Source organism: Endocarpon pusillum, assembly GCF_000464535.1.
Source record: "Endocarpon pusillum Z07020 unplaced genomic scaffold scaffold2751, whole genome shotgun sequence".
NCBI lineage: Eukaryota > Fungi > Ascomycota > Eurotiomycetes > Verrucariales > Verrucariaceae > Endocarpon > Endocarpon pusillum.
In genome coordinates, this window is record NW_006916233.1 from 200,409 (window position 1) to 220,036 (window position 19,628).

At 49.3% G+C, this 19,628-nt stretch overlaps 7 protein-coding genes across 7 annotated transcripts; 4 read left to right on the forward strand and 3 right to left on the reverse strand.

The window, feature by feature from the left end:
• Positions 1-212: 212 nt before the first annotated feature.
• EPUS_02950 (glycosidase crf2) lies at positions 213-1,677 on the reverse strand (the record flags this gene model as incomplete). The annotated part of the gene is made up of 3 exons (XM_007804037.1): positions 213-1,000; positions 1,054-1,491; positions 1,548-1,677. The coding sequence occupies 3 exons, from the start codon at positions 1,675-1,677 to the stop codon at positions 213-215; spliced, it is 1,356 nt and encodes a 451-aa protein (XP_007802228.1).
• A 913-nt stretch (positions 1,678-2,590) lies between these two features.
• On the reverse strand, positions 2,591-4,184 carry EPUS_02951 (uncharacterized protein; the record flags this gene model as incomplete). The annotated part of the gene is made up of 5 exons (XM_007804038.1): positions 2,591-2,916; positions 2,976-3,615; positions 3,666-3,791; positions 3,845-3,931; positions 4,044-4,184. 5 exons carry the CDS (start codon positions 4,182-4,184, stop codon positions 2,591-2,593), a joined length of 1,320 nt encoding a protein of 439 aa, XP_007802229.1.
• Positions 4,185-4,601: 417 nt separating this feature from the next.
• EPUS_02952 (uncharacterized protein) lies at positions 4,602-6,098 on the reverse strand (the record flags this gene model as incomplete). Its single annotated transcript, XM_007804039.1, has 1 exon — positions 4,602-6,098. One exon carries the CDS (start codon positions 6,096-6,098, stop codon positions 4,602-4,604), a length of 1,497 nt encoding a protein of 498 aa, XP_007802230.1.
• Positions 6,099-7,254: 1,156 nt separating this feature from the next.
• Positions 7,255-8,776, forward strand: EPUS_02953 (uncharacterized protein; the record flags this gene model as incomplete). The annotated part of the gene is made up of 2 exons (XM_007804040.1): positions 7,255-7,751; positions 7,801-8,776. 2 exons carry the CDS (start codon positions 7,255-7,257, stop codon positions 8,774-8,776), a joined length of 1,473 nt encoding a protein of 490 aa, XP_007802231.1.
• Positions 8,777-9,334: 558 nt separating this feature from the next.
• EPUS_02954 (uncharacterized protein) lies at positions 9,335-10,369 on the forward strand (the record flags this gene model as incomplete). The annotated part of the gene is made up of 2 exons (XM_007804041.1): positions 9,335-9,732; positions 9,817-10,369. 2 exons carry the CDS (start codon positions 9,335-9,337, stop codon positions 10,367-10,369), a joined length of 951 nt encoding a protein of 316 aa, XP_007802232.1.
• A 2,723-nt stretch (positions 10,370-13,092) lies between these two features.
• EPUS_02955 (uncharacterized protein) lies at positions 13,093-14,267 on the forward strand (the record flags this gene model as incomplete). Its single annotated transcript, XM_007804042.1, has 5 exons — positions 13,093-13,246; positions 13,315-13,330; positions 13,393-13,542; positions 13,597-13,861; positions 13,974-14,267. 5 exons carry the CDS (start codon positions 13,093-13,095, stop codon positions 14,265-14,267), a joined length of 879 nt encoding a protein of 292 aa, XP_007802233.1.
• Positions 14,268-18,010: 3,743 nt separating this feature from the next.
• On the forward strand, positions 18,011-18,706 carry EPUS_02956 (uncharacterized protein; the record flags this gene model as incomplete). The annotated part of the gene is made up of 1 exon (XM_007804043.1): positions 18,011-18,706. The coding sequence occupies one exon, from the start codon at positions 18,011-18,013 to the stop codon at positions 18,704-18,706; it is 696 nt and encodes a 231-aa protein (XP_007802234.1).
• Positions 18,707-19,628: the final 922 nt, after the last annotated feature.

Here is a 19,628-nt window from a genome sequence, read left to right on the forward strand (position 1 = left end):
GGTTGGCCACAACTACACCTATTCCACAACGGTGAGCACCACACCGACCTTTAGTTATTAGATCTTCAATCAAATTGTGATCTTTATATTATAGCCGTATTCAGGATCAGTGTAAGATCAGACCACTCCGAAGGAACGGTGCCACCAACAGTCCCGGTAACAACACCTATAACACCATGCAAGGACTCGCATACAAGGGAACGTATGTGCATTCACACGGCCAAGAGGCCGATAACTGCCATGGCCACTGCAAACAACGAACCCTGGAGGATTATTTCCGGTCGTTGCACTGCAGCCCCGTTACCGCTTCCGTTAGAGCCACCCCCTTGGACGAAACCGGTGGCGGCCGAGCTGGAGCTATCAGTGTTGCTGCCATCACCAGAGCCAGACTCCGAAGAGCTTCCGCCAGATTGGTTATCTCCACGTTGGCCGTTCGTGCCAGGGCCCGCTCCTGTCAACCCGGGAACTGTCGCAAGCTCGCTTGTCTGGGCAGAAGCGGATGCACTTGCTGCTGCGGATGGGTAATCCGCAGTCATGTTGGTACCGGTTCCGAGCAATGACTTGAGCACCGTGGGTTTGTTGCCAGTAATCACGGTGTCGTTTGTGGCAGCCACATCATCGTAGGTATAGGAAACACTACCCTGGACGTTTGCGCCAGGGGGTGGGTTGTAGCACTGCATCTTGACTTCGGAAAAGGCGGCAAAATAGTATCCATTGGTTACGTACTCGCTGCTCCAATCGACAAGACCGCCGCCCCAACTGATCGTACCTTCACCGTTGGTAGGCAGACCGGCAGGCCAGAGCGACAGTTGGACTCGGGCTGGTGTTTGAGGGTAGTCGTAGCGATTCGATGTTGCGTTCCATGTGTCTGACTTCTGTTGGGTTCGGACCTCTTTGCCATCGATTGACCACGTGATCTGGTCTGGCGTCCAATCAATTTCGTACTCGTGCTCTGTAGTAAGAGTATTCGCAAGGCCAGCGTGTTTCTCGCCATTGTTATCTGGATAATGATTGTCAGCATCCATATCATGGAAATAGAATCCGTATACTCACAATTAGTCACCCCCTGAGAGTAGAAGTTGGATTGGGCTGTTTCCAGCTCGGTACCAACAAATTCGAAATCGATTTCGTCCTTGACATCTGAGAGGAGAATAAAGGCAGTCACAACACCTTTACCGCCGCTCGTCGTGAGTTTGGCAGAGACCTTTCCATACCATAGGTAATGTGTGCTCGCAAGAAGTGTCCCTACCGACCCTTCTGCCATGGTCAAAAGAAGTTTTCCATCGTAAGGCAGCGGAGCACCGCTAGAAACCCAGTCCGCCTTGCTTGCGTCTCCCAGATACCTGGTGTTGGATACTACTCCATCAAGTTCCGCAAATGAGTAGTCTTTGCTTTCACAGATCGGAGCAGGCACGCAGGATTCTAGAGAGTTCGAATATTTGGGATCGCACCCTCCCAGACAATATGCTCCCACACCACACTGGCCATATTCTGGTAGCAAGTCAGATGCAATCCAAAGTGATCGCTATGAAGTTGAAATCACTCACGAGAACAGCAGGGTAAGTCCTCCGGGCAGAGAGCGCCCTCCCCACATCTGATCTGCTGCTGTTCCTGGGCCAAAACCCAATTTGCGGTAACTGCCAGAAGTAATGCCGAGCTGATTAAAAGACCCATCATTTGATTGCGGAAACAGTGCTTAGGCTGAATTGAAATGTGGATGTGGGAAGGTGGGGATAGCTAAATGCGCAACGAATCTGTCGTGTTACAGTTGGATCGGGCAGGGGGGCAAAGTCGTGAGGGATTAAGATATGTAACTAATGTGGCAGCGAGAGTACGCAAACAAAGAAAAGAGTAGAAAGGGACTAAAACGAACGTGATCACCCCGACGGCAAGAAGGTGAAATGCTACCTATGTGTTGTCGTTGCCTTGTGAAAAAGAGGAGAGAAGATGGAAAGAGTGGGAGAGCTGTTACATACTACCAGGAGGTAGGGGTGAGAGCTAAAGCTCTTGGAATGCACACATAGTCCATCGTAGTCCATCGTCCGCCCCAAAAGACACGAGTCTCTAGACCAACAACGGTTAGATGGTGGCGGTCATCGCCACCACCAGGAAGAGGGGGAGAAGCAATAGAATAGGTCGTATAAAAAGTAACAATAAAGAAGGATTAAAGACCTGTGACACAGGACTGTGACACATAACGGTGCAGGATGCAAGTTTTTCCTGGGCTAAGCAATCTGAGTTCAAGAAGTGCAAGATCGACTGCCAAGCCATACTGCGAACTTGGGTTCAAGTTTCAGGTTTGGTGCTGCACCATAACCACGGGCAAGTGACATTTGGAGAAGCTTCCCATGGCCGCTGGAATCCCTTCTTCTGAGCTCATCGAGCTATCTGCAATGATTTTGAAGCCGTTCACAGCTCTAGCAATTTATCGAACATGCCAAGTGCCTTGACTCATCTTCAAGCCCTGCGTAACGTCGGATCGCATCGGATCGGTCATGCAGGCTTTGTCCTACCCGAATCTACCTCTCGTGCTCATGATAGCTGGCTGTATCCCACGAAACGCTACACTGAAGCCGAGCAAGGCCTTTCTCTACTTGCGTCTTCCAACCTTCTGCCACCCTTCGGCGTCCACAGCTCGACACTGACCTCGACTCGGTGAGGCTGTGATGGGCCTACCGAACGCGCTGCTGGCAATAGAATTCCCATTCGACTCGCGGTTGGACATTCCACTGTGTGGCTTTGCTTCAACAGCGTTTCGAGAACCTGGCATCTGGGTGATAAGGTTGAGGGGCCGCTCACAGGGATCATGCGAAAAGGACACCATGACATCCTGATACGGGCCTGGATATGCGGCCCGCCTCAAAAAGTCTTCTCTCACGGTTCGGGCTATGACTGTGGCAGAGAAGACGACAGTCGCTAGATCACGTCAGTCACCAAATTCCCTTCATGACAAGAAGAGGAAGAGTTGATGGTACCATTGCCAGTATTAAAGAGCCATACAAGCTCCACATTACCTTCGCCAACCATACTAAAGATGTCATTCTTAAAACGAGCCTCCGTCATGCCGTTGGTGAACAATCGGCCGCGGGCAAAGGTTAGGCGGCGTCTTTCATTTCTCGTATCCATGCGCCTAATATCCTCAGTCGCAGGATATGCTTGCCCTTCGAGAACTTCACAGCCAGGGCCAAACAAACTTTGGCCGTATATTCTTGAATACCGTATATTGGCCTCCAGGAAAGCTCGGGCATGGTAAGCGTGCTGGAAGATGACACAGACAGCATTGTCTGGTTGTGAATGCGCAATAGAAAACAGAGGACCTTGGTCTATCTTCTCGGTGATATCGCTTAGGGACTTCTTCTCCAAATTCCAAGGCTTGATCCAAATGACGCGTGCATCTTGTGGTCTGACGGGGATAGTCAAGTCCTCTGTCACGGTTCGTGTGATTCCGTCCGTGGGTCGAAACTTGACGATGCAGTTGCCTTCATAAGTTGCAGTCGCTGCTACTGAAGCCCAAGTGCCAGATTTCATCTTCTTGACGTGTTCGCTGATCGCGTCTACACTCTTCCTCACCGCTGCGCTTTCTCCCCCAGCTACTGAAGCGTTTGCTGTGATTGCCTTGATCATGTCAGACAAGCCCCTTTTTCCTGCCAGCCATCTGAACATACCGGAACAGCCTTCATCAGAAATTTTTCGATGTCCCAGTCAGCTATTGCGTCGTTAAAGATATTGAGGATGGAGATTGTATTCTTTGCAATTTCATTCGCTGCACTGTTGGAGCCCTTTTCGCGAAGCTAACCATTATCAGCCACCAAGGAAGAGTTGAAAGATCAGGATGATATCTGACATGCTCTGTGATTCGCTCAAGGTGGAAAAGGGCTTCGCCCATGACAACACTGACGTCCTGTTGCGCCATGGCCAGGTCGGAGGTCTCCTATTTATTGGCTCAGGTAGGTCAGCAGTGTCACCTCTTGTGTAACTTGACTGCGGATACAAGATGAGATGCAACTGCGTCGCTGGTACTGTCTGCGCTTGTCGAATCTCACCTCCCAAGATGCACGGTCAGAATATGAGTACTGACGGGTCAGAGAATCAAAGTGACTGCCTCCTTGCACGTAGCCGTTGTGCTCAGGGCTGAGATTTTGGAGACTTGAAGGTGAGCTTGCTGAAGATGCGTAAGAGGTCATTTTGAAGAAACAACAAAAGTGTTTTCCTAGACAGATTAGCAGCACGAGAAACACGTTTCTTTGACTAGGAAACACTTCAGAGACAATAAGATGGATGTGACTCAGGGTGTCCAAAGAAATTGGTAGTCGACCAGGCATCTGTTTCACGTTGGGTGAAGAAAGGGAAGCTGCAGCAGCACACCACCAGATGCGAGCACCCTCAGCTAAGTTTGATTTCATTGAGTTTCGGTTGCATCTATTATTGTTGCAGCAGTCTTCCATGTCCCATGTTTCGAGTTCTGTGTTTTGATTTCAGTCATATCCAGTCATACCCAGTTATATCCAGTGTTGACTTTCATTCCTACCATACATCTTTCAAGCCAGCTTAAACGTTGACAGCAGTGGTAGCAACCGAAACGTAAGACGGTCTCGTTGCATCTATTCTGCCGAAATCCCCAACCGTCTCAGCAATTCTTTTCCCAAAGCTTTTCTGCCTTCCTTAGTCCTTGAAAGCGCGTCTTTGTTCTCCTCAGCACGTCTGACAAGGTACTGGCTACATTCGCCCACTGTTCCCCATACAAGATACTGATATGCCTTTGGAATGTCGAACATACTCCCTCTGCCCTCTTCTTTAGCAAGCTGACCAGCCACAATGAGACCACAACTGATATTCTCAGCCATGCCCATCAGTTGAGCATAAACTAAACTGACCCGCGGTTCGTTCGAACAGGCTTGAGAATTGCGGATCTCCTGTGCCTTCGCAATACTATCCTTGTTGTGGCCTGCCAAGACAACATTGATGGAAGGAAATGTTTTCGTGCCAGAAGATGTTGGTTTCAAGACGTCATTGTAGGTGCGACGCATCAAGCTCTCAGCGATGCCGTCATATGCCTTGTGGGTCTCCTCGATCGTGTCCCAGAAAAGATGTCGAGGATCGCTTCCAAGATAAGCTCCTCGAACTAACTTGACGCCAAGTACAAAGGTATTCTTGTGGGCCAATGCCAGATGATTGGCGAGTACTCCAGGAGTGGACTTCTTATACGCCTGGTAGGTGCCATACACCAGCGCTTTTTCCTTGCGGTTGTACTGCTTCATATAGGAGATTGTCCAGGCATCTATGCCTGCTTGCACGGCATCTTGTTCCGCATCGAAGAGCAGTCTCACATTCCTCGTCATCGCCAGATCACAAATCTCGGTGATACTCTTTGCCAGCAGCGGTGGCGGTGGCTTCACTTCGACCAGATGTTGCAAGGCCTGCGTCCCAGCACCTGTGAATTTGATGGCCACAAAGTCGCCCGGTTGGGCCAATTTGACTGTGGAAATGGTGCCTCTTGCCCAGCTTAAGATCGTATTGGCGTTTAAGTCCTCTCGGCTCCCTGTGCATTTCATGTTCTGGGCCTCATTTCCGTCTAGGCACACCTCCCGAGCATAGCCAAGCAGAATTCCTGTGTATCCCATGCGCTTTAGCTTGTTTATTGTTTGATCGACTTCATCGGCCGTTTCTCCACCACAAAACTGGGCATATATCGTTCTTTTGAGCAGGAAATGCAGGATTGGGTTTCGATCAGGATTCAAAATTGGCGATTTGCTGTGGGCAAGGAACTTGAGGGCTCCCAGCGATGTACGAAGCAGCAGGGGAGACGAGGACACAGCTGTAATCAGGTAGGATCGGATTAGGTTGGAAAGAGGAAGGATGGATAATGGAGAGGCACGCCTGGGCATATTTGGTGCTCGGAAGGACGCAAGCTTCTCAATCTCCTCGACCTCTGCTGCAGTGTACGAGACATTTCTTCTAGAATGGGCACAACGAGCCTGTTGCTGGCAGTTATAAAGTATTGGCGATATTTGCCACCGAACAAACGCAGGAATCGAGGGAAAGGGAGCAGCAGATTTATGCACAAAGAACAGTCGTACAGGCTGGAGAACAGTGGTCATGTTCATGTTTGCTTTCCAACGGGCTGTCATTGGAACGCCTTGTCTGAGTAGAGCTTACAGCGGCTGGTAATCTGAGATCTGTATCCTATATCAGGTCGAATAAGACCGTTTTGTAGATAGACATCAGTCTCCATGCTGGATGACTAATTTCCACCCAATCGAACAAAGAAAGTTGCATCAGAAACGTCCCCATCCTCACACCCTGGCAGATAACGGAAGTGGTAGATAACAAGAGGGGCCCAGATGTCAAGTCGGCCGGCCACAGAGAGAGGGGCATGATAAGACCGCTTCTAGCCGGGAACATGGATTTTAGCAGCACCGATGGAAGCCGCTTGGAAGTCACTTTTCCCTTCTGCTTTTCCGGCCAATGGATTCAACTATCGTGATTGGCTGTGGATGTGGAAGTGGAAGATCGATGATGCAGCTCCTAGGTTGTCTTCAACATTACTATTTCACCTCGTTGAATTTGTTATAAACCAACCTCAACAGTAATATCCGCCTTGCTGCGTATTTTTCAACTGCAAACGGACTCACGCCGTGGAAATATGTCATTCCTGGCTATCTGCTTCTTGCTGGAGAACCTCCAGCATGACGAGGCCGGGCATTATTCCGGCCTTTTAGTCATTCGCCAAACCTCGTGAGCTTATCTTCCTTGCCAATCGATCCGCCCCTTTGGCTGTGACGGAACGGCTCTGTGGGTAATGTTTGTAACTCGGAGTGGGATCAGTTAACCACAATGGCCCATTGTCTGGCTCTTAGCCGCGAGTTGCTTCTTTCCTTGCCAATTGCATGTTTCGTTATAATGAAGAGAAAATCGCCTGAAGCAGTCAAGCGCCAATTCAGACGTGCTACCAGAGTCAACACTAACCTTCACAACTGATTTAAGACCATTTCATCAACCTCTACATGTTACGAGGACGGTGCATGTGACCATGATCCGTTTCTTCCTGCTCCAACGATTTCTTATCCGTTTCGTAATGATGGAGGGGAAGGCCGGATTCATTCCGGCCTCTGTCTATATACACGCGGTTTTTGCTCTTACTGTCGTCTTATATGGAGTTTTGTGCATGCCCTGTCAGTCTCAATTGCTATACCACATCTATGTGTCACTTATAAATTCTCTGTTCGAAAGCATTCATTGTATCATTGTCGCAAGATGTCCGTGACGTGTGAGGAGAAGCCATTGCCAGATACATCTACACTCTTCCCTTATCTGCATTCCAATCCTGCAAGTCTCCCATCATCTCTGGATCCCTTTACCATTACTACGACAACAGGATTTCTTCCTTTGAGGCCTCCTCGAGTGGACCTTCCTTCCAGTTTTGCAGCTCTTACTAACCTCCTCGAGAAATTACCCATCGTTCGACAAGATGGCTCACCAGGATTGCTTGCTAACTTCCAACTGGGTAACACTATCGATGCTGGCGCCCTCCCAGATCTCAGTGACGCACTTGATGAACTTACCGTTCAGGACGGTAAACCTGACCTTGAACTTATCACAGCAACCTTTCGAGACTATGCTTTTCTTGCCTCGGCTTACCTTCTAGAGCCTTGCTGGGAAGCCTGGAACGCGAATCGGGAGACAGGGTATGGACTTGGCAGGCAGGTGCTGCCAAGATGTATCGCTAGACCTCTACTCAAGACGGCAACGCTGTGAGTTCCCACTTGAGCCCCCTTATGCCGCCAGCTAAGTAGATCCCAGCATCGATATTCCTCCATTCATGTCTTATGCCGCTGCATATGCTCTCTACAACTATTGCTATCATGATCCAGCCATCGGCCATTCTCGGTACTCGAACTTGCGCCTCATACGCGCGTTTGAGCAAGGCTTGGACCCAAGATCTTCCGAAGCAGGATTCGTCCTGACCCATGTAGACATGGTCAAGCATTCTCCAGCCTTGATCCAAGGTGTCACTCGCATACTTGATATGATTGAAGAATCAACCCGGACACCCTCTTTTAACAACCGAGATGGAGTCAATCAAGGCTTCGAGATCCTCTTGGGCGCTATGGAGAAAATCGAGGCCTCCATGGAGACGATGTGGTCCAACTCGCTGCCCAGGGATTATAATGCCTATCGCACATTCATCTTTGGGATCACCAGCCAGTCAATGTTTCCCAGTGGTGTGGTGTATGACGGGCACAACGGCAACAAACCGCTATTCTTCCGAGGCGAATCAGGTGCAAATGACAGCATGATCCCGTTGCTTGACCATTTGCTAGAGATTCCAATGCCAGCCAACCCACTCACTGCGATTCTCGAGGACTTCCGAGCATACCGTCCTTTACCACACAGACAGTTTTTGAGTTTTGTAAGCGGCAAAGCAGCAGAGCTTGAGGTTGCAGCTTACTGTCGGGCTGATCCTACCACTGCTATCCTCTACCTACAACTGCTGGATCACGTCCGAAGCTTCAGATGGAGACATTGGCTATTTGTAAGAGAGTATATCCTCAAACGCTCAAAACATCCTACCGCAACTGGCGGAAGTCCTATTGTCACATGGCTGCCTAATCAGCTTCTGGCGGTGATGGACCTAATGGTCGATGTCTACGAAGGAAGCCTCTCAGGAAAAATCGAAGGGTTCAAGAGACTTCAAGAGATGATGGATAATGCGAGAAAGCAACGGGCCAAGCTTGAAAAGGAGGTGCAAAAGTGGTGCCAGGAAAGGGGAGTGTGATGGGTCCAATGGATGTTGAACCTTATAAGTGCATTTTGGCCTGTTTTGCTATGCGTTTCATCTGCGTTTTGTTACATATTTGTTATGCGCTTACCCGGAACTCCGCATGTATTTTTGGTATCCGCGTTTCGCGCTACGCAGCATCTGTACGTATAAATACGCTCTATGCGCACTGATTTAGATAGAACAGCTTGCTATCTATACTCAATTGACTTACCCTGTTCATCAAATGGCAGTTGGTGCAGGACCGGGTCGGTTTCGTTGTTGGTCTAAATTCTGCAATCCGGTCGCCGATGTTCTGGTAGAATTGTTAGGCCATAGTCTTTGTCAGCCTTCCCTTGCGTAAATATCCCGAGGCTGTCGCTTGCCAAAGGATCAAATCATTGTTTGTCTGCCCTAGCAAAAGAAGAATGAGCAAAGAGATGCTAGTTGTCTATACCACTTTCTACAAATTCCGCCTCCTTAGCTGTTGATAGTCACTCTTGTTCTATCGTGGGAACGAACGGACCAAACTGCTCTACAGCCGTGTTCCGCCTCAGAACCCCATACCAGAGCAACATGACTTTCGACAGGATCTGCGACGTTCTGATAATTGGCTCTGGCCCGGCGGGCTTAAGCTCTGCCTTGGCTCTCGCCCGTGCTCTATACAATGTCATTGTCTTCGACTCCGGCGTCTACCGAAATCAGTCATCGCCGTACATGCATACCCTGCCCACATGGGATCACCGCGATCCAAAGGAGTACCGTGACGCCGCGCGCGCTGAGGTGGTGACCCGGTACGATACGGTCAAGTTCCATGACTCGGCGGTCGAAAGCATCCAGAAGACCGAACAAGGCTTTGAGGCTTTGACCGCGGATGGTCAGACCTGGACTGGCCGGAAAGTCATCCTGGCATCGGGAGTGAAGGACATCATGCCAGACATCGAAGGGTACGATAGCTGCTGGGTCAAGGGCATGTATGTAACAGTTACCCCCAGTGGCATCCTCAATTGCAAAAAGAAAAAGAAAAGAGGGGAACTTGCTCATCATGCTTGACACAGATACCATTGCCTGTTCTGCAAAGGCTATGAGGACCGTGGCGCCGCCTCAGCCGGCGTCCTCGCCATCGACGACGTGGCTGCTGTTCCTCCAGCCCTCCATCTCGCCCGCAGCGCCAGACGGCTAGCCTCCACCGTGACGCTCTACACTAACGGCGCCGAGGACCTAGCTCATGCCCTCAAGGCCGGACTGCACGAGCAAGAAAAAGCCCACATCCACACCGACACGCGCCCAATCGCAAAGCTGATCAAGACCGACCAGGGTAGCAGCGTGACCATCTGCTTCCGCGACGACAGCAGCCCGCCGGCCACCGAAGGCTTCCTCGTGCACCGGCCCAAGATGCAGCTCAACGGGCCGTGTGCCCAGCAGTTAAAGCTCAAGCTGACGCCGCAGGGAGATATCCAGACGACCCCTCCATTTGGGGAGACGAGTGTCCAGGGCGTCTTTGCCGCAGGCGACTGTGCAGCATCGGGCAAGATTGTGGCCAACGCGCTGTCTATGGGCGCGTTTGCCAGTGCTGGGGTTGCAGCACAATTGCAGGCCAGTCCTTTTTGATCTGCATCTCGGGGAGGCCAATGTGCGAGTTAAGGAGAGCGCGAGGAACGATATTGTTGGTTGTGTGTTGACCTTTATCCTGTAATCGGCTGAAATTCCTGCGTGCCAGCAACCTCGAGTACCAGTGATGATAACAGATGCGCATCCACGGAAATATGAATACAGCATGGACATGCACGGCTTCGCATACTATGACGTGTATATTGCAGAGGCGACTCTTGAGCTGCTGCGCACTACTTAGACGTCGCGGTTTTACAAGGAATTTTATAAAATTTCAAATTTTCAACTAGGATAAGTTGCGAGCCTAACTAATTATTGTTTCACTAACACTACGCTAGTCGCTATCAAGAAGACTCTAGTCCTCATTCGGGCAATTCTGGTCATGTGACTGGAATACCACCTGAGAATTCTCCTCGCTGTTGAATTTAACACCCTCAGCTTCTTCGACGAATATAGCTCTCTTTTATGTCAAAAACGCTCGAAATTCGCTGCCTTAAGCATATTAATATTACAGAGCACTTTAAGCTACATTCCAGCATTGCTGGGGGCCAAGGGAAGCTGCATTTAAATGACTCTAGCTGAAATCTATCTCGAAATCTATCATAAATTTCCGTGAATTTCGGCCAAAATTGGTTTCATTTCAAGGATCCGAAAAATTTCAGCAACCCCTGCTCCGCCCTTGCTCCGCACCCACGACAAAGCTCGGGTGACGAAAGAGTGCTATCCGATGGTTGAAGCGCTCATCAAAAACAAACGGGCGCTAATAAGGTTGTAATTTTCGAACATACCATCAGACGTAGAGACGTTTCACTTAACTCAAAGGACAACCCTATCGGGAAAGAGCAGCCTGCAAGCTTGGTATAGTCTTGCTGAGCGTGGGAGATTTGCGATTCTTTTATCCTGACTGATCTGGCACCAGGTGCACTGCGATCAGTGAAGTTCATGGGAGCTGGTTTGAACGCTCACCCCCAGCTGACCCAACAGGTCTTCGGTTGGTGCGATCCGTCGGGTAATATCGACATCTCGAAGATGAAGCGGCTGAGGTTCTCCAAGGCCGGGCCCAAATCATCAACGTCTGGCGGCCTCTTCGAGGGCCTGTTGGGGAATGGCCACTGGCGACCATGGACTACCGGAGCTTGAAAGCATCTTGCATTCATCCGACAAACATTTTCAATGAAGCAGTATGAGCTCCGAGGCCAGACTGTAAGCATCAGCTACTCCGAAGACCAGGAGTGGTACTACCTTGATCGTCAAAACACGAACGAGGTGACGTTCATTAAGATTTGGGACAGCAAGGAGGATGTAGAGGCACTGTGTGAGTTCACACGACGACCTGCTCATGTGTCTCCGAGAGGATTAGGCCACGCCGGAGCGTGCAAAGCTAACACACAAATAGTGTATGCACATTGTGCGTTCCCACACCCTGAGACCCCGGAGAATGACTTAGCGCCCCCCTGGAGACTACCATTATAATAACCTGGACTTCCCGGAGCCAGGCTCGCCGCCGGTAAGTGCACTGATGGGGAGCCAGGCTGCGGAAAGTCGTGGTGGTTATAGTTGGTAGTCTCCTGGGGGGCGCCTTTGCACCTAGTTACTCTGTAAGGGTGCGAAGCTTGGCTTCACCACCTGAAATTCCAATTGAAATTTCTGCGCCCTTGAGAGAAAGTATGGAAGTTGGTTGCCTGATTTCTATGACGAATGAAATGATGGGGAGATACCATGGACTGGTGGCATTGTAAACTAAAATAGGACAGATTAAATCAGGCGGGTTGGTGAATGGTATGATTCGACTCGGTTGTTAGAATCAATGTTATGGGCGGCAATTCCAACAATGCGTTGCGGGGTACCGTCAATTTCTGCATTCAGGTTGGCGCTGGAGTGCCTAAAGGTGGGTGGACAAAGGGCGAGTGTTGTTAGGTGACCGGTAAGTGCTCACCGAGTCACCATTTACCGGCCTGTGAATATATTAATAGGTAGTGTCAGAATTGATTACGTAACAGATGACTACTAACTAATTAGTATTAACCAGAATTGCACCTCGAATTGTTGAATTCTGACACCCTGTAAGACTAGGCTCTCATAATCGAACATCCATATTCACTCCAACCCGTTTTCGCCGCTGAATGGGAAATACTGATGATGGCGTTGTTCCTTCCTTCCACTTCCATGCTGGTTGTGACTACTGAGCCACTTGCAAAATGAGCTTTGGCCTATGTTTGGGGCACCCTCTCGCTTAGAGGTTTCCAAAAACGAAGAGCCGCAAGCTAGCTTTGATTAAGGTACCAGCACTCTTGTTCCATTGTGCACACCCCTGAACATCAATTTCACAACCTCCTGCGCTACTCGTCATTATAGCCAACTCCCAAATTTCATTGGAGGATGAACAAAGCTAGTCTCGCTTCGGCGCGCTATGCCTTGCTTCCTTTCCTGCACTGCTTACCCTTCGTACCAACTCACGGTTACCTGGGTCCTGGCGATCAACGCAGCTCATAGGGGCCCAGATTACTTTGATCATGCTCTATTATACGACAATCAGCGGGCATGATGATGTCGTTGCCGATCTCGCTTCTTGTAAGGCAGATGTGCTTTACGTACATCCTGTATATATACCTACACGACGACTTCGCATGGTATCAACTTCTTTAAAGATCACATCTTAGCTTTGAATTTGTCACGCTGAAAGTTCTCCTTGACTCGCTCTCATTCAACCATATTCTATCAACATGCACAGTTCCACGGTTATCGCGTTTCTGGCATGTACTGCTTTGCCCATTGTTGCTGCTGAGCAGCCACAGCCTGCGCGATCAACAGTGGTCAGAAGGGCGAATGCGTGGCTACTGCTGCCTGCAGAAGCGCAGGTGGCAAGTCCGAGGCAGGGTAAGGATAGTGTTAAGACCTAACCTTGTTGTTTCATTCGGATTTGTTCTGACATGCTTGATATTCAGACACTGTCCAGGCGCAGTAGACATCCAGGCAAGTCACATTATACTGCCGTGCAGAGTGGTGCTGACTTTCCGTTGCAGTGCTGCACATATGGCACTTGTAACACTGGCGGGAACGCGGGGCTTTGCCAGCCAAGTACAACGTGCACTGGCACGAGGTACGTCCTATATTGACTATCAGAAGCGTTGCTCATATGACGTGTCTGACAAATTCTACCACAGCACACCAGGGTAAATACGGACCCTCACCTTTTGCATCACGAATCAACTAACAACGCTACAAAGCCTGTGCCCCGGCGCCGCCAACATACAATGCTGCACCTCTTCCAGCCCAGGAGGGGCCAGCTGTGGTCCCCCTGACGTGAACGCCGCAACCGTAGCCCTGATTAAGGAATTCGAAGGTTTCGTCAAATCGCCGGCACCCGACCCTATCGGACTACCAACAGTCGGGTACGGGCACCTATGCAAGACGAATGGATGCTCAGAAGTGCCCTACCCATTCCCATTGAGCGAAGCGCAAGCCGCGGCGCTTCTGCAGACAGACTTGAAAGTACGCAAATCCTCCAAATCCTTCCTTTTCCTTAGTTCAGCTTCTCTCCCCTCGTTCGTCCTTTCTTTCAACGGTCATTGTCACCGGATAGAAACCGCTGACTAGGCCGCAGAGCTACGAGAAGTGTCTCGCGGACAAGGTCTCCGATTCCGTCAAACTCAGCGATAACCAGTACGGGGCGCTTGTCTCATGGACGTTCAACGTCGGTTGTGGAAATATGGGTGGCTCAACACTCGTAACACGCCTCAACAACGGAGAGAGCCCAAATACGGTTGCGGCACAGGAGTTGCCGAAGTGGAACAAGGCAGGTGGGAGTGCTTTGGCTGGTTTGACGAGACGCAGAGCTGCCGAGGTTCAGTTGTTCCAGACGGCGAGTGGAACGCAAGCGTTGCCAGCGAAGTGCTGATTTGCTTGGTCTGTGGGTATTGAAATTAGTATGTGGGAGATTGACGGTGGAAGCTTCTTGCAAAGTATGTAATCTATGTTCTTGATTTACACGCTTGGGTCAACCCAATCTAAGTAGCTGAGTACCTTTGAACTATTGGCTGAGACGGTTGAAATGAATGGTACTTCTTCCGTTAAATTCCAAAAAATTATTGGGAGTCTTCAAGAGATACTGCGTCCTCTCAGCCACCGGACTATCCCCTGTGTCACTCACCGTATATGTGCTCCTGCCGTATTGAGAACAGCGTTCCCCCGTGAGCTTAAATGAATTAAAGTAGATCCTTCTGCTGCAGCCTTAACAAAAAGGAACACTATAAACTTGTCAAATGATATTACAATGATTGATGTTACTAAACCTGATAATCATATTTTATTAAAATGGAAGTTTAAAAATATTCAAAATTTCCAGAGCTATAAATAATAAAATGGTACTATTTCTAAGCAAACAAGCATTAAGTAATCTTTTGATTTGTATCATACGCCTACTGTGCGCCAAATAAAGGCCTTATAAGCGTCTACAGAATCTAGATAGAATCTACACACATACCACACACAGTGTCTGCCTCTTTCCTACGCCATTTCTTCGCCTTTAGCCGTCAGGGCTGCTGACCCTGATAATTTTAGTGTTCCTTTGTTAGGGCCGCCAAGAGGTGCAGATACATGAGATGGTTATAGATCTTACGAGGAGAAAATTCCTAAAGCATGCTTCGCTAGCGGGAAGCGCACGCTCCTCTGGTCCATACTCTTGACATCCTTTTATCAGGGCTGCAGCAGAAATATCTACTTTAAGTCATTTAAGCTCACGCGGAACGCTGTTCTCAACAAGGCGGGGGCGCATAATTTTCTTTCTTTTCCCTCTTTTCATCATTTTGCCTTCGTACTTTTTCGGATTTGTACCAAGAGATTAATCATCTTTTTCACCTCATTTTACAGATGCCAGCCTTAGGCTAACAATATCCAAGGGCCCTATTGTACTCAAGTAGATCGACAGCACGAGAAGGCCACATCGGTTGCAGGAGTCATAATGGAAAAGGCTGAAAGAGCCTTCCGTTCTAGTTGGGTGACTGTTTACCATGGGTACACTTCTTGCATGCATACGAACACGCCCCGGTAGGCTGTGGTGTCTCATGAGGCATCTGCATATTGAGAGCACATGGATAGGCATACTCGTACCTTTTGTGAATCCGCAGTCTTCACTTCCGCATCAAATCTGGATGCACGACACCTTAGCGCGACTTTAGCTGGATAGCGCCATATTGGCGTCTGGTATGGACATGATCGGTTGCCTTCTGGAGCTCCGTGCTTGGGGTGTTGTTGGCGGCGCTGTCAGCAGCGTTGTTGGGGGCGGTGTCATCGTTCGACATCGGTACAGTTTATGCCTAAAAGTAGGTCCAGGCATCGACCACGAATCAATTTCACACTCTCTTCTGTAATAGAGAGTCATTGCCCTCCTGGCTTTTAAATTACAATCGATCATGCTCAGCGCTACCCGCTAATATGTCGCCACCGGATGTCGCTGAGCCTAGCGCCGAGCAACGTGGAGGTGAACCTCGAAAGTACCGATCTGCCTGTGATGCTTGTCATCAAGCGAGAATCCGATGCTCTGGAGATGGTAGCCCCTGCAAGGAATACGAGAGAGACTTCATGCCTTTCGAAGCTTCGGAAATGGACTGGGATTGATATCTTCGATAGTCAAGTTCCATGCCGCTACAGTTACACCGCCAGAATCGGCAAACCAAAAGGCAATAAAACAAGAAAACGTTGGAAAAATTAGAACACCAGGCTGGAAAACCGGGAGTTAACGATGACGAAAATACGAATGAAAACAGCCCGGCACGAAAAAGCCAACATTTCAATACAAAAAACTTACCGGCATTGTCAACACTGCATCGTGATAACTGGGTACATTCTACGCACATGGACGAGCCTTTGGTCATCGGTTTTATAACAGAAGCTTCAAGGGGGCTCCATTACTCACATAGTCCGAAGCTTTAATGTCATTGCCCACCACTGGACAAACTCCGCCTGGTTAGCTTGATGCATCTCTCAAGCTGGCGAGCTCTAACATGGCATCATACAGATCAAACAAAACATCGCCAGCAACCTCATAGTGATCGCAATGGTGTTGAAGAGAATTATGGCTTGATTCACTCGAAAACCTTGCCACAATTAGTCGCTGAAAGGCCACTGAATTGCTTTCTATACTCGCATAAGCATGATATATCCTGTTCGTACTGCGCTGTCTTTGTAGGTTTCATTTCCTATTATCAAAGACTAGTCGCATCATCCGCTGCGTTCAGTCGTGGTGCTTCAGTCATGGCTCGGGAATTTACATTCGCGAGTAGCACCCAACTGGTTCTGCAGGTTTTGCCGTGATTTCCTTTGGCTCTTGCTACCTTAGCGACGGTATTACGGTTTCAGGCAAGACATATCAAGAAAATGAAACCGAGATGGGATGATTGGCTGTGTTTGGGTGGTATGTTATGTCGCAATGCACATCCATTGCTCGAATATTAGCAGATATCTTAACAACACCAATAAATTCTTGCTTGGGGCCTTCAATTTCGCAACCTCCTCAGCCTTGTCATTGGAGGGAACACACTGCCTTCAAGACGCTTACTCCAGACTAGAGAGTCAACTATATGAGAAGAATGTGGAAGGCACTACTGCTAATTGAACGACAGGCAGACCAGCTTATCTCACGCCAAGACATAATGCTCCTCCTTGCCCTTCCTGATGCAAATAAGGACTGTTGCAATGAGCTTTCAGTTGCGCATGTCCTACGGTCTTACCGGATCAGTGACTGTAGGCTTCTTGCACGCAAAATGCGTACAATATTAGGAAGTGTGGTTTCATTTCATTTTCTACCCACCAAATTCGCCTCAGATCTCATCTTTTCACTATCTTTCTTCGCCTTTCACTTCCCTGCCTCATTGTGTTGGTCATGCCGTTTGGTGGAAACTTCACTAGGGTCAGTCAATGGCCCATGAATCATCTACTGGCGCACAAGGCGATAGCAAGTTGACCTGCGACTGTTCTCAACAGTGGGAATCACCATAGTCACTCCCAGATTAGAGTAAACAGAGAGTCACAGTCTTGCAAGAATCGTCTATAAAAGCCTCCGCCCTCGCCTGCTGTAGCTCTCTTTCTCTTTGTTCAGCTCTCCGCCTCGCCCTTCTGGTTGAGTATCTGTCTTCCGCTGCTCATATCTGTTCTGGCACTGGCTGCTGTCCAATTGGTGCCACAATTCCTATATCTTTTATCATTTCATTTATTGGCTATATTCACCGTACCAGTCATTATCAGCAGATCGAGAAACCAAGACGCCCAGCTCTGCTCTCGGCCATTGACATGGCCTCTACTTTCTCATCGGCAAAATTCGAGTCCAAGGACGCTGAGGGCTTGAATAAGGTACTTCCGATCCCCTTCATCGTCTCTACTTCCACTGCCAATAATAACACTTCGGAGCCTTCATACAAAACTTTAGAGGCCCAGATCATCGACGAAGAAGGCTTCATCACCCCTCATGCCATCAAAGCAAAATAAGACCCTAAGGAGCCAGATTCCCGAGACATATTCGCTCCAAAGTCCCAAACCCCCTCACAATCTCAATCTGGAAGTTCGTCCAACCGGGCGAAGAAAGGCAGCACCAACGGGCGTCCGCAGCAGCATCGTGGGCCAAGTGATGAGATCAGGATCGGCTCCATGCATTCCATGAACAAAAGACCTTCATCATCCAAGATTCCAACTGGGTCAATAGCCACCATCATCCCTCCGAATATCTCAAACACGACACCAGAGAGACATCGAAGAACGTCCACCGAAATAGAACATCAAACCCACAAAGAAGGCTGGACAGTTATCGGCCTCTCAGAACCCATCCCCTCCAACTCCAACTCCAACTCCATGATCGAATACACCCAAAATCCCAAAACAGGGACCAACACCGAGACCAACTGCCGAAGCAACAAAAGGACCCGCCCAATCATAATTTTCGATTCGAACAACAAACTCTCCTGGGCCGATGAGGTGATTGAGGAAGCAGAAGAAGAACAGAAACAACAAATAGCCGCCCAACTACTCCCCCCGTCCTCACCTCAAGCCAAACAAATCATTAATAGCAAATCAACCAAGACGCATACCCATCCCCATCTTCTCTCAGCAGAACCCCTCTCCACCTCCGTCTCCAAACAAAAGCAGAAAACCAGAGACGAACAAGTGCAGCGGCGGCGGCAAAAGAACGCAGAGAAGGAACAGAGACGAACGAGGACTCAGCACGCCAACTCGAAGCTAGACGTTGATCTGATGACTACTACCACCACTACTCTGACCAAGAAGCTGAAGGTGGCGACGGGGATCAATAGATTTTCCGTGCTGGGGCGGAGCGTGGATTGTATTTGATCTGATCTGAATACGGAGAGAGAGAGAGGGGGGGAGAGAGAGTCCCCGACCTCTGTCTGTCTGTCTGTCTGTCTGTCTGTCTGTCTGTCTGTCTGTCTGTCTGTCTGTCTGTCTGTCTGTCTGCCGCGCCATGTACTCTGCTCCCCTTCTCCTCTCTCTCTCTCTCTCTCTCTCTCTCTCTCGCACCGAGCATGTCGTGCAAAGCTCCAGACAGGGAGAGCCGTCTATCCAGCTGCAGCTACCAAAGATAGTGACGAATTTGAATTGCGGAACGGCTCTGTGGCTTGGACGGAGGGAGGGAGGGATAGCCATGCATACAAGCATGCATTCGCATTCGCATTCGCATTCGCATTTCCGTATCTATCTTCAGGAGGGATAGTCCGTGGACGGGAAAGACGCTGGGGGTTTGGGCAGGCGGGAGGTTGGGGAGCTGGGATCAGCCAGTCGACGTAGGTGCGAATCACACAAAATACTTTGCCTGATGGGACGTAGAGTAGTTAATTCCTGAAGTCAGACCTCCCTACAATACTGTCGTCAGCACTGGTTAGTCGGCGGGATAGTGACTGGTATGATGTGCATCGATTCTGCAGATTGGGCAACAGTCTGTCTGTTTTGTCTTTCCATGACTGGCTGATCTCATTATGGTCCAGGCCAAGTGATCACTCTTGACTAGACTGAACACTGTAAGGTGGTGATGTGGCATACTGGATTCATCGTGTCGCAAAACGGCTTCTATCTTGTAAAGCTCAATGATGCACAAAGAAGTCTCTGAAGGGAAAGTCTCTAATGGTTACGTATTGAGGGATACGAACAGGGTCTAAAACTGTAGCTCGACGTTCAGTCGGCCACACTACATGAAGGTGTATCGTGTTGATGCTAAGGTGGGGAAAGGGTGCTTGTGTGTTTGAACAATGGTGTGAAA